Source organism: Diplotaxodon limnothrissa, linkage group LG16 (assembly GCF_057381915.1).
Source record: "Diplotaxodon limnothrissa isolate DT_005_m linkage group LG16, D_limnothrissa_male_GT1.1, whole genome shotgun sequence".
In the NCBI taxonomy this organism is placed as follows: Eukaryota; Metazoa; Chordata; class Actinopteri; order Cichliformes; family Cichlidae; genus Diplotaxodon; species Diplotaxodon limnothrissa.
The window spans coordinates 12,147,364-12,160,139 of NC_140611.1; the positions used below are offsets into that span (position 1 = coordinate 12,147,364).

A 12,776-nucleotide genomic window follows, 5' to 3' on the forward strand; every position below is an offset into this window, starting at 1 on the left:
TGTGTATTCTTTCTTCAGCACCTCCCTAGTCAATCATCATAAGTTCATGGAGACTCAGGCAAAGCTTGGATTGACAAAAACTGAGCTTGTGCAACTTTCAAACACTCGCTGGGCATGTCAGTTGCGATCAATCAGTGCAGTTCTTGAGACATTGCCTGCCATTTTGGAGTGCCTATCTGCAATTGGATCCCCCATAGCTGTTGGTCTCAGAGCAAAGCTCTACAAGTTCTCAGCAGTCTATGCACTACTGATGTTTCAGTCGATTCTGTCTGTAACCGAAGGACTCCACAAATTCCTGCAGAAAGAGACTTTAGACCTGGCAGAAGCTTTTATCTGCAAACAAGCTGTGTGTGACACACTTAAGGGCAAACACTCAGATGCATTTGCTACAGAGCTGTATGAGAAAACCAAGGCCCTGTGTAACACCCACAGTATCCCTGAACCAGGTGCCAAGACAAGGCACAAACAGAGGAAAATGGAGGATTTTGTCCTGGAGGCAACTGTGGGTTCACGCACTGAATTGAACAACTCAGACACATTGAAAAGAGAGTTACTTTTCCCTTGTGTGGATCGGATGGTTGGCGAGCTTGATCAAAGATTTTGCAGTGTAGATGCAGGGCTGCTAAAAGGCATCCAGGCATGCAGTCCTAAATCTGAGAACTTCTTGAGTGAACCACACTTGAATGAACTTGCAAAGCACTACAGACTTGACCTGAAAAAAGAGGAGGTTCTGGTGGCCAGAAACTTTCTTACCCGGAAAACAGAGGCTGGATGTCCACCCAAAAATACGTTGTCTGTGTACAACCTCCTTGATTCAGACATGTTTCCCTCTCTGAAGGCAACCATCCAAGTTGCCCTAACAGTGCCTGTCAGCAGCTGCTCGTGCGAACGGTCCTTTAGTGCACTGCGTCGGCTGCACTCCTGGCTGCGTCAAACAATGGGTCAGAAAAGACTTCACAGTCTTGCAGTCATGTCTATTGAAAAAGACACGCTTCAGCATCTGAGTCACAAGAGTGATTGACCGATTTGCCACTCTTAAAAACAGACGTCATTCTTTGATGCTTCCACCCACCAAGTAACTGGTGATTGCAGCCAGAAAAATGTACTTTTTTATTTTCAGTTTTTTTCTTGTTATTGATGCGGCAAACACATTTCCTCTGTTTTCTTGTTGTACTGTATTATAAAGCAGACTGAAATAAAACAATAGATCTATTGGTGGCCTAGGATGTTTAATCTGTCCAAAAAAGTAGGAAAACAATTTCTCAGTCTTTGTTTTCTGTTTGTGAAATTTTGTGCTCATTCACTACGTTCGTTCATGTCGTGTGCATCTCTTGGGGGCTAAGCCCCCCCTGTCCTTAAAACCTAGTGACGCCCCTGGTGGTCATGTTTGCAGAGTGTGTCTTTAAGGTGTAGTTCAAGGTTGGGTGGGATTACATAAATGATTGGCTCTGAGACCCTTCTTATTTGCAGTGGTGATGGAGAGGCGGACAGAAGCCTTCTCTGACTATGACGTTTGCAGACAGCATCGTGATCTGTGGTGAGAGCAGGGAGCCAGTGGAAGAGAGCCTGGAGGGGTGGAGGTATGCAGCAAAGAGAAAAGAAGTCGAGACAGGATACATGTGTGTGAATGAGAGGGAGACGAGAGTAACGGTGAAGCTACAAGAAGTAGCTGCGAGGTGAAGAAGAGAGTGCAGGCAGGGCGGAGTGGGTGTAGACGAGTGTCAGGGGTGATATGTGACAGAAGCATAGCAGCAAGAGTGAAAAGGAAGGTTTACAAGATTGTAATGAGACCTGCTATGATGTATGATTTGGAGATTTGGATTTTGGATAGCCACAGTTGCAGGTGGAGCAGGTGAAGATGTTATGATTGTTATTAGGAATGATCAAGATAGACAAGATTAGAAATGAGTACATCGGAGGGACAACTCAGGAGGCAGAGTTAGACGGGTGAGATTGAAATGGTTTGGACATGTGCAGAGAAGGGATGGTAGATACTTTATATTGGACAAAGGATGTTGAAGATGGAGAAGATGGTCGTAAAGAAGGAGGACATGCAGAGGGTTGGTGTGACAGAGGAGGATGCGGGGCTAGAATGAAGGCAGATGATGTGCTGGAGTGACCCTCTAAAGGGAGCAGCCAAAACAAGAAGAAAGAAAGGACGTCCTGCTGTATATGCCAGACACACAGGATTTAACTTAACATGTATGACATAAATTAGCATACTCCAAAGCAGTGAAGATAACTGCTGTGCATTTAGAAAGAAGCATTTAAAATTCAAGCTACCATGGCCTTTCTTTGCTTTCAACCACCCATTATTTCAGCTCAAATACTAAAAGTGAGCTCTCAATTCTTTGTGGTTTGAAAAAAAACTGAAGCCTTAATGATGGAAAAAGCTCAATTTGAACACAGTTTTTCCAATTCAAATAAAGTGACCACAAGTTTTGCAAATGAGCCTGCGGCACACACACGCATACACAAATGCACACACAGAGTATGAATAGTGAGTGTGAAGTTCTGTATTCATCATGTTGGACACAGGACATGTCATTACTAACAATATGTTACAGGCAATAGCGGCAAGTTTAATCAATCCGGCGTGATAGTAGCGGCAGTTACAATAACGTCAACATGAACATCACAAAGATCCAAGTAGAACAGGTTATACTTTAAATGAGCACTGATACCCTTGGCAGTCTATTGACAGTCCACGCCGCTGACCCAGAGGCTGCTAAAACCTTCATCAGTGGTCTTCTTGCATCCTCTGGGCTCCTCTTACGCTACTTTTTTTTTCTTCTTTTTTTTTTCTACTGTTCATTCGATGAGCTCTCCTGTCAGCATCAGTCATGTTTTACACAGCTAGATGAAAGTCTGCAGGGAGTGTGTAAAATGTTACTGGGTGAGTAAGCACGGCGCAGGTGCTCCACTGTAGATCCAGCACATGTCAGGGCTCACGCGGACCCGCTTGTCCTTTCCCATGCTGCTTTTTAACGAGGCATTTTGTTTAGTCGTCAAACGCTTCTTCTTTTTTTTTTTCCCTTTTTTTATGGAGCAGGGAGAAGGCTGTTACAGATATTTGCAATGAGCTCTCATTCTGTGGTTCTTGAGCGTGTGTGTTATGAATTACGGAGGCTTATAATGAGTGCAGTGTGTCTCTGCAGCGAGGAGGGTCTCCAGCGGGCTCCTGGGAGCTGCAGTTTGTGGTGTCTGGCCTTGTGAGCTGAAGAAATATGCTTTGCATTGTTTGTACTGATTGAATGCACATAATAGAAAGGGTATAGTATGTTCTGTCTGAGTCCCAAGGGCTGTAGGTCAATTTTAAGGCCCACGTGAGGCTGATCTGACTGCTCCAAACTATCACTCACAAGTTAACAACCAGTATCTCTGGGGCCGTTTTCTGATCCAATAATCAACCAAAATGCTTTGGACAGCTTGAGAGGAAGGTCTGTGGCCAAGAAAACTGCCGGCTCTTGAGAGTCTTGAGGGTCTGGGAGGGTACTGCTGTCTGCTCAGCTGCACTCCTCGCAGTTGCAGGCGAGGATGTATCTGTAAGTGGCCGTAATGCGAGTCCCGCCAGTGCAGCGCAGCCTCACCGCCTTCAGCTTGGAGGTGTGCGGCCGGCAGCAGGAGCAGGTGCTCTTGAAGGGCTGTTTGAGCACTGAGCTGAATGAGATGAGGGGGTCGGAGCGGGTCGTGTGGCTGCAGTGGCCCTCGCAGCGCGCCAGCAACACCATCTGGAAGAAAGAAGTAGGCGAAAAGGCGATGTTATGAAAAATACAGATAAGCATTTTTCGTTGACCTTCAGGCTCTTTAAGGGGAGTAAAAAGATGTTTGGGCTCTGTGTGTGTTTATGTGTGCGTGGTTGGCCACTTTTTTTCTGTGCTGTTTAGAGGGAACAAAGCCAGCATATGAAACCTTTCCCCAGTTTAACCAGTCAGCACACACACACATCACCAGCCTGATTAGTGTTGTGACTGTCCGACCGGCATTCCTCTGTAGGTCACTGAATTCCTGTCGCCTCCCTAAACTGACTCCTGTGTCATGTCCTTCTGCCAGCTGCTGTGTGTCGCCACCCGTGTACCCACTTTGATAAAGGCCTGTCTGGGGCCATGTATGGGTGACACACACACACACACACACACACACACACACACACACACACACACATATGAACAGTGTTGTCGCCACTTTAAGACCATTTGTCTTTGTCCTGGCAAAGGATCAGGCTATCAAACTTTGGCCTCCTCTCTGTCTGCACCTTTCCTGCTCCTCCTTTTACTCATGAGCCGCTACATTAAACAAACCTATGCAAGCTTCAGTACTGACACAGCACTGTTCAAGTGCCATAATGAACTATTATCGGGTGAACGTACACCATTTTAAACGACTCAGTTTGTACTTCTGTATATTTCCATTCTCATCGGTTGATGGCCACCCTTCTCTGAGCCTGGTTATTTTGGAGGTTTCTTCCTGTTAAAAGTGATATAAAGTGATATAAACCATTACTAAGCAGTCATCATGGGCTCATTCAAGCAACTTTGTTCATGTTGGAGGGTCCTTGAGGAACATTTAGAGGCTCAATTTCAAGAAAAGGTTATTGGAGGAGATTCTGATAACTCAAAACTTTCCCAAAGGAAACTTATTTAAAAAGTCAGTTAATTTATATTGCAAATTTTCAAGATGTACAGTATACATTTTTTATTAATTTGCACCTTTATCAGTTTTTTCTAATTTTATGTATGATTATGTTTTATTATAGTGGAAAATAAAACATCACTAATAACAGAATCTAGTGACAATATACTGCTGTCGGAGGGATCATTCTTTTAATACAGAAAAAAAGAAATTATTATTTTAGATGCAACATGTCAGGCTCATTTTCCCTATTATTATTATTATTATTATTATTATTATTATTGTTATTATTATCGTTATCGTTATTATCGTTATTGTTGTTGTCGTTGTTGTTATTATTATTATTATTATTATTATTATTATTGTTATTATTATCGTTATCGTTATTATCGTTATTGTTGTTGTCGTTGTTGTTATTATTATTATTATTATTATTATTATCGTTATCGTTATTATCGTTATTGTTTTTGTCGTTGTCGTTGTTATTATTATTATAATTATTATTATTATTATTATTATTATCGTTATCGTTATTATCGTTATTGTTTTTGTCGTTGTTGTTATTATTATTATTATTATTATTATTATCGTTATCGTTATTATCGTTATTGTTTTTGTCGTTGTTGTTGTTATTATTATTATTATTATTATTATTATTATCGTTATCGTTATTATCGTTATTGTTTTTGTCGTTGTTGTTATTATTATTATTATTATTATCGTTATCGTTATTATCGTTATTGTTTTTGTCGTTGTTGTTGTTGTTGTTATTGTTATTATTATTATTATTATTATTATTATCATCATCACTGCAATTTCATCTGCGGTAGTAGTAGTATGTAATTTTGCAACAAACTGTAAATTTCCTTTGAACTATATTGTAAAATGTAAATACAAGACTAGCTTTGTATTTATTATTTATATAATTATTTAAAATTATATAGTATACAAGTATTATATATTTTCAAAAGGGCTTGTACCACCTTGTGGGCCCCTCTGGACGTGCCCCTGGTCTGATGGGTGTTATATAAATGTAATTCTATACATATAGGACAAATGTCAGCAGTGCAAATATAAAGCACATCAAACTGACTGTTGTTGTAATTTGGTGCTATATAAAGAAATAAAATAAAACGGAATAAAATTAAATAGGACACGAAAGTAAAAAACTGAAGGTGGAGTGCAAAAGTACTGGAGCTGGATGTGTGTTAGTTGTGTAATAATTTTTAAAAGAATTATCTTAAATTCTTGAATTCTCACGATGAAAAGTAGCTATGATTAATCATGAAAACTCCAATATGACATGAACCTTGCATTCATCGGTCTGTTGTGTTTTAGTGACAGGTGCTGTGGTTACTTTTTCCTACTTTGGTTTTTTTATTGGCAGTTTTTAATTTGAATTTGAGGTTTTATGCTCTAAACTCAAGTACTTTTGTAATTAGGAATAATGGTGCTTATTTTGGCTGAAATTACTTCAGTGTTTCCAACAACAGCTGCTGTTTTACTTAAAAAAGTCACTGCTTGGATTTTCAGACTAAAACTGAGCAGCATTGGACTTTATTTGAGCCGGGGTTGCTAAATGCACGTGGATCTGTTAGGTAACAATGTAATTACAGTGTGACATAAAGAATGTAAGCATTTGTCTTTTAAAATAAAAGTAATTAATAACCAAAATTTCAAAATAAAAGCATTAAAACTTTGTCATCAACTAGCATGTCCGCAGCAGTGTTGCTGTCCAAGTTTAGACAGATGTAATTATGTTAAGAACTAAGATACTCGGAAATGAAGGACGAGTTTTCTGCAACCCTGCACTGAAATATTTGTGATTCCCGTGAGGAAGTCCCATATGTCCTAAAGACAAAATCCAGAGTCGACACAGTAATCTGTGCTGTCGTCAAATGGATAGCTTGTGTGACTGATCCATTCAGATGCATGGGGCATGTGAAATATTTTCTTTTTTTTGTCTGTGTGTGGGGATGGGGGATTGTGTTTGCTTACTGTAGTCTCTTACAGCAAGAATATTTTTTTCATGCATTTAATATGTTATAGAGTTTGTTTTAATGTTTTAGAGGCTGAAGTGTCATCTTGGCCTTTAGAGGGTCTCGAGATCCACTTCCTGTTTTTTGTCGTTGCTTGGATGTGTGGAATGGCTCCCTGGGAGTAATGGCTGACACCTGGTTTGCTCATCTGCAGATATACAATTTGGGCCTACGGACTCAGCTGCTCGCTGACCTCCAGATTATTTGTTTTGACTGAACGTTGTCACCATTATTTTTTTGGTTTACTTGCACAGCACTTGTTCACACAAGACACATAACCGAAGAACTCACTCCATGTTAAACGTTTTGGTGAAACACTTGGTGAAAATCATGTGTGGTCTCTACATTCTCTTCTGCCCCATTGTGCTTGGGTTGTGAGGGCAGTAATACTTAAGAGGAATAACACGTTCAGTTCAGTTTCTCATATGAAAGCTTGATTTTATAGCCTTAGGTCACCTCAGGCTCTCCTGTGCTCTGATATTTCATTTACTGAACAACACATTAATTAATCAGCAGTGGAAGTAATAGTTAGTTGGAACCCTAATTATAAAAAAAAAATGTAACCTTGGAATTTTTTTTTAATGCACTTAAATTATAATTAACCCTGTAATGCCAAGTATATCAGATTTGATGCATCAGTTTTTAAGAACTATAACCCTCTAATATGTTTTTTTTGGTTTAAGATAAACAAACTATGAAAAATAAATTGCACAAAAATCCTGGACGTAGCAAAAATGATACAAATTAAATCTTATACATGCAAATTCATCAGAAGGGTTGACAAACAATAGTTTGAAAGAAAGGAATTTTCTGGAAATTTTCAGGCTTTACAGGCTTAAATAAAACTCAAGGTGAAGAACTAGTTTTACACTGGTAATAACTGGTAAGTGTGTTCTGTGTTTTTGAACACAAATCAAAGGCAATTTCTGATAAATCCATTTGTCAGATGGCTTTCTACATTTCTTTGAATAACTGAACCCTATAGTTGGTTTAGTGTCACATAAATGACAATGTACAGTATACTCACACATCAACACCAAAAACCCAGCAGGGGTGAAAATAAGCAGAGAACAAAGAGGGAAGAAAAAAAAATCAACATCTTGAACAATTTTTCACTCATTTTTACTGCACTGCAAAAAAACAAAACAGTACAATTTTTATGTTTGTGGACAAAAAAGTACAATAAATAACAACATCAGTGTATGAAATATTGTTTTTTTCCTTCACAATTAAGGAAGAAATTTTCTTCAGCTCCGGTGAAACAGGTCACAACTGTTACTTACATTAACCCGAGAAAGCAGCAGTTCAGCACTGGCAGGAAACCACACACTGTGGATCTAACCTGTGTGTTTTCATCATGTTTTTGCTAATAAGTTGAGACAGATGCTCAGACAAGAGTTGCGTTAGCATCTAAGCAGGAAAGTCATTCAAAAACAAACCCAATCCTATTTCTTTGCACGCTGCACAGTGCCAAGATAACCATAATGAAATCCCCAGGTTTATTTTTCTTCTCCCCTCAGATCCACAGAGGACATTATACAACTGCTTCCACTGGCTGAGTTGTGCTCTTCGCACCCTGTAAACTCAACTTTATTTGTGGAATTAGCGTAGTGATGGTGTAAGTTCAAATTTACAATGGAGGAGTTTGCTACCAGAATATTACTCAACACCTGGGCTGCAGACAGCAGAGAGAGCTTTTTTTTCTAGTCATACAGCACTGCTTGAGCTTGAGCTGCCCCATATTTCTTTGTTCCTAGGAAAACAGGAAAAATGTGTAACAATACACAGAGTATAGAAGGCAAAAACACACAAAGTCAGTGTTTTGTATGGCCACTTTTATGACCACCTTTAAAGCTTTCGTTATTTCTTATTTTCAGCTTTTTGAAGGTCAGTCAACGCTGTTCTTTGGATGTTTCTGCCTTTTGTTCTGTTTTCTGTCAAGGTGATCCCACACTGCTTCAATAATGTTGAGGCCTGATCCCCAACACTACTGGCCCCAAGCCATGTTTTACAGATGGCTGTAGACATTCGCTGTTGTCCCCCTCTCTTGTTCATACAAATCCTCTACAGATCCACCTCTATAAGACCTGGTGCCACTGATTTTTTAGTCCAGTTCACTGTGTAATCTGCCATACCTCATCCAGTCTTGTTTCTTTCATTTAAGATTCATTTGAAAAATCAAACCTTAATTGCCTCCAAATAATGTGGAACTTCTTGTACACACACAATTTTCTTCTGTCTTGATTATTGCTGCTCACTTTTCACATGCATTTCTCAGCCTCCTCAGCCCGTCTTCAGTTGGTACATAATGCAACAAAACAAAAACTAGCCGGCATTCAGAATCCATTTAAGAATGTTACTAACAACATATAAAGCCCTTCATGACCGGGCTCCTGCGTATAAAGCAGAGCTACTGAGACATCATAACTGCAGCCAACCTCATCTGATCGGGGTCTCCTAACTGTTGCTCTTATCTTAAAGCTTGTGGTAATCACGATTTTGTGGTTGTAGCTCAGGTTGGCTGAATCTGGGGTTTGTTTTAAACATCTGCTGCAATCTCATTTCTATAGTTTAGCTTCTACTTAATCTTTTGCTGTCTATTTGTGGCCTTTTTTTTCTTCTGCTATGCGTGTATAGGACTGTGTATGCAGGAATGAAAGCGACTGTGTGCTTGCATGGTTGAACATGTGCACTTAACTTTAATGCATTTTTATCCAAACTATGAAGCCCTTTGTAACTGTTCTATATAAATAAAGTTATTATAAGTACATTTTCCCTGTTTCTCTTCCTTCTTGCCTTCTTGAGACCATTTCTGATGGTCATCAAACTGAAGTTGGATCAACTGGAGTGCCAGATGCATCGCTCAGGTCTTGTGTCAGTTTTTTTTTTTACTGGACTTTTTCCTGTTCCTTAAGAACGGGCCTTTCAGATACTGTTTATCTGATGTATATTTTTAAGCCTGCCACTTATTTTGTCCCCCAGTTTCCTCTAAATATTTCAGGGCACAATGCACAACATGATGAGATATGGCAACAAGTTTTCAGCTAACAGCTCTTTCCAAATTGCCTACTACTGCTATTTTAAGTCTATCAAACTATTTGACAAAAGACAAAATAAAGTGACAGAAGATACTTTTAAAATTGTTTATTTACTAAATTGTCTGTGTAGACACAACGCTGGCTCATCCCTTTGTTAAATGACTTTTGTGATACTAATTCATAGGTCAGCATTAAGGGATTTAAAACTCAAGAATTAAAAATGAAAATCCTCTGAAAATGGTCAGGTACAAGGACTGGAATGAAAATGTTCAAAGAAAAGCTTTAAAACACCTTCAGACAACCTGAGGACCCATCACTCAAGACAACCTCCTAAGCCCCAACGTCCCCTGACACGGGAGCAAAAGGCAGGAGATCAGTTAGGCTTGGGGCTTAAGAGGTTAAAAGGACAGGGAAGTTTGGCTTTGCAGAATCTAAATATAAAGAAATGACAGCTGGCTCAAACTTTTTGCACAGTACTGTACACAGCCAAAATATGAAAGTGGAAAGACTCGAGGAACCAATATAGTTTACCCCAGAAAAGAAGCAAACAACAAAAAAGAACACAACAAAGCGTGAGGGCCCATCATTTTATTGGTTTCTATCCGCTGGCACCGCATATAAAACAAAGGACACGACCACATGCTAACTAGCACATAACGCACCAGCACAGGCATAAATGCCGGCAAGAAGTCGGCCACTTACGTAGGTTACATTGTAGGCACTACAAAGATTCACCACAGTAGTCTAAATCAGGCCTGAGGTGTAAAACAGTTGCTCAGTTAGGCTTCCACTCGGCTCTCTGTGCGCTGTAATAGAAAGCCAAGCTCATGCTGAGTGTGTGTTCAGCCCTGCCTCGCCTGAGCCGAGTTGCGGTTTGGCCACCTGCTTGATGCACTCATAGTCAGAATATTAAAAAAAGACCAAAGAACAGATCACTCACGCTAGACAAGCAACTGCACTGGTGCACAACAAAAGGAAAGAGGGAAAATCGACAGCACCTTCCTACAATAGCATTCACATGTTTGGTGCTACTCAGTGGGATCATCAGTCTCTTTACGTCAAGTGGCTGTCTTTAAGTTGTCAGGATACACACCACACCATTGTTTAATCACTGCCTCTCCACTTTTCTTCTTCTTTCCTCACCCCATCTCTCTCTCTCCCCCTCTTTAGCACCTGGCAGTGCACGAGCAAGCAGGCTAACAGCGACACGATAGCTTCAGCCAAATCTGAGCCCCAGCTGAGGTGCAGAATATGTCTGCAGCGTGGCCCATCTCCAGAACCACCAACACACACACATATACACACACTCCTATGTGACTCTTCTAAAAGAGATGGAGATTAAGAGAGCAAAGGAAAGAATGATACACTAGAATGATCAAATGGAGAAAGGCTTTCAAGGGGAAATGAGCAATACTAGTAGAAAGGAAGGAATTTGTGAGAAAAAATGGCTCTTAAGTCATTGCTGGGTATTATTCTTAGGCTCAGGAGCTTGATTTGAAGCAAATGGCCCATTACCTTAAGGAGCTCTGTGCAACCTTAGAAAATCACTGTTATTGCTGACACCTCCACCCAGGTGATCAGTAGGCTATAGCTCAGGTTCATGCTCAGCTTGTACTTTCGCCAGTCAACACTGTCCTGCAAAAAAATGTTGTTCTGTTGTATGTGCTGTATTTCTTGTATCTTGAACAGAAACCAGGAGACCGGTATAAACACTGCGTATCAACATAAAGACATCAAAGCTAAATTGCAGACAGCTTGCTAACCACCTCCATGTTGAAAAGAAAACCATATTTTGTATAAAGTAAATATTACTCATAGATATCTTTGCCATTGCATGATTTACTAAAATCAGTACCATGTGACACTTTATAATCAATGATCACTTTAGCTGGGCAAGCTAACCAACTAGCATTTTCATTCAGATATGATTTTCACTGACAAGCAAGATGTGATTAGCCATACTCAGTTTTGGTAACATTAGCAGATAAAGTCGTTTTAAAATGTCCAGCTAAGTTATTAGATTAATTAGCAGACCCTGCTGTTTGCAGTTTGTCCGTGACTCTGAAAACCAAACATCCTGAAGTCCACCACAGTTTCCCCTGATAGTCAAATTTCCACTTCCATCTCCAGACCATCCAACTTAAATAAAACTGTGTTCTGGCTAATTTCAGCTCATCAGCTAACATGGACAACTTGATACCAACACCAGGTAGCTAGCTAACCTTATGTTTCATCCTGCAGTGTATGACAGGGCTTATTAGTTGACTTATGTTCTAAGCTGTTGTTTTCTGCTCTTGACACTTGCACTAGAAGGCAGGCACTGAGCTACGCGGGGTGTAGAATAATTGTCACATCCTTTGGGTTTTTGTGGAAAAGTTCAATCACATCGTTCACACAGAAATCACACCACCGGCTGACAGAGGGAACTGAGAGACTCGGGGATGGTCTCATTTTTGAACTTATATTGCACTCCATTTAAACACTGGCAACAATAAACATTTAATACATCAAACAAAGTAAAAGTCACATAAAAAACATTGACAACTATCTAGATTTCATATGAAAGGTTGGCTTTTAGTGTGTTGGTAGGTTTACCTTGGAGTTGCATTTATAAATTGGGTGTGTGATGGTCTCCACAAAGTGATGCCTCATGCAGCGGTCTGGGTCAGCATCTCCCAGGTGTGCGTGTCCGTTATCGCTGGCCTTGTTGCTGCTGCTGGCAGAATGGACCAAGCCCAGGAGGGGGCAGCACATTAGAACCAGCAGAAGACCAGAGGGGGAGCCCCCAGAGATGGAAGGTTTCATGATCGGGCCACCCTGAGGCTCTTGATCCTCACGGGATGTCCAACGTGTAACGTAGTTGCTTTTCTTCCTCCTCCTTACAGAGTCTGTTCTGTCACAAGGCTGCACAAAAGGAGATTGTCTTTGACTCTGCTTTGTTCCTGTCAGCTCACTGTAGGTTCAAATTCAGCAAGCTTTAGGTAGTAGGAGGGTTTCTTGGGCAGGCTGCTCCATCCCCCGCTGCCTTAATCCATCAGAGTCTGGAAGCAGAAGACAAACATAACTG

General features: G+C 40.3%; 1 protein-coding gene across 1 annotated transcript; it reads right to left on the reverse strand.

Moving 5' to 3' along the window:
- Positions 1–3,506: 3,506 nt before the first annotated feature.
- Positions 3,507–12,514, reverse strand: ndp (norrin cystine knot growth factor NDP). The gene is made up of 2 exons (XM_085374880.1): positions 12,305–12,514; positions 3,507–3,731 (listed from the first exon to the last, which is right to left on the reverse strand). Exons 1-2 carry the CDS (start codon positions 12,512–12,514, stop codon positions 3,507–3,509), a joined length of 435 nt encoding a protein of 144 aa, XP_085231006.1.
- Positions 12,515–12,776: the final 262 nt, after the last annotated feature.

Bases quoted from the DNA above. Each gene is read 5' to 3' on its own strand.
- ndp (XM_085374880.1), bottom strand. From the start codon at position 12,514: ATGAAACCTTCCATCTCTGGGGGCTCCCCCTCTGGTCTTCTGCTGGTT. The intron at 3,732-12,304 runs GTAAACCTACCA...TCTTTCTTCCAG, and splicing joins TTTATAAATGCAACTCCAAG to ATGGTGTTGCTGGCGCGCTG.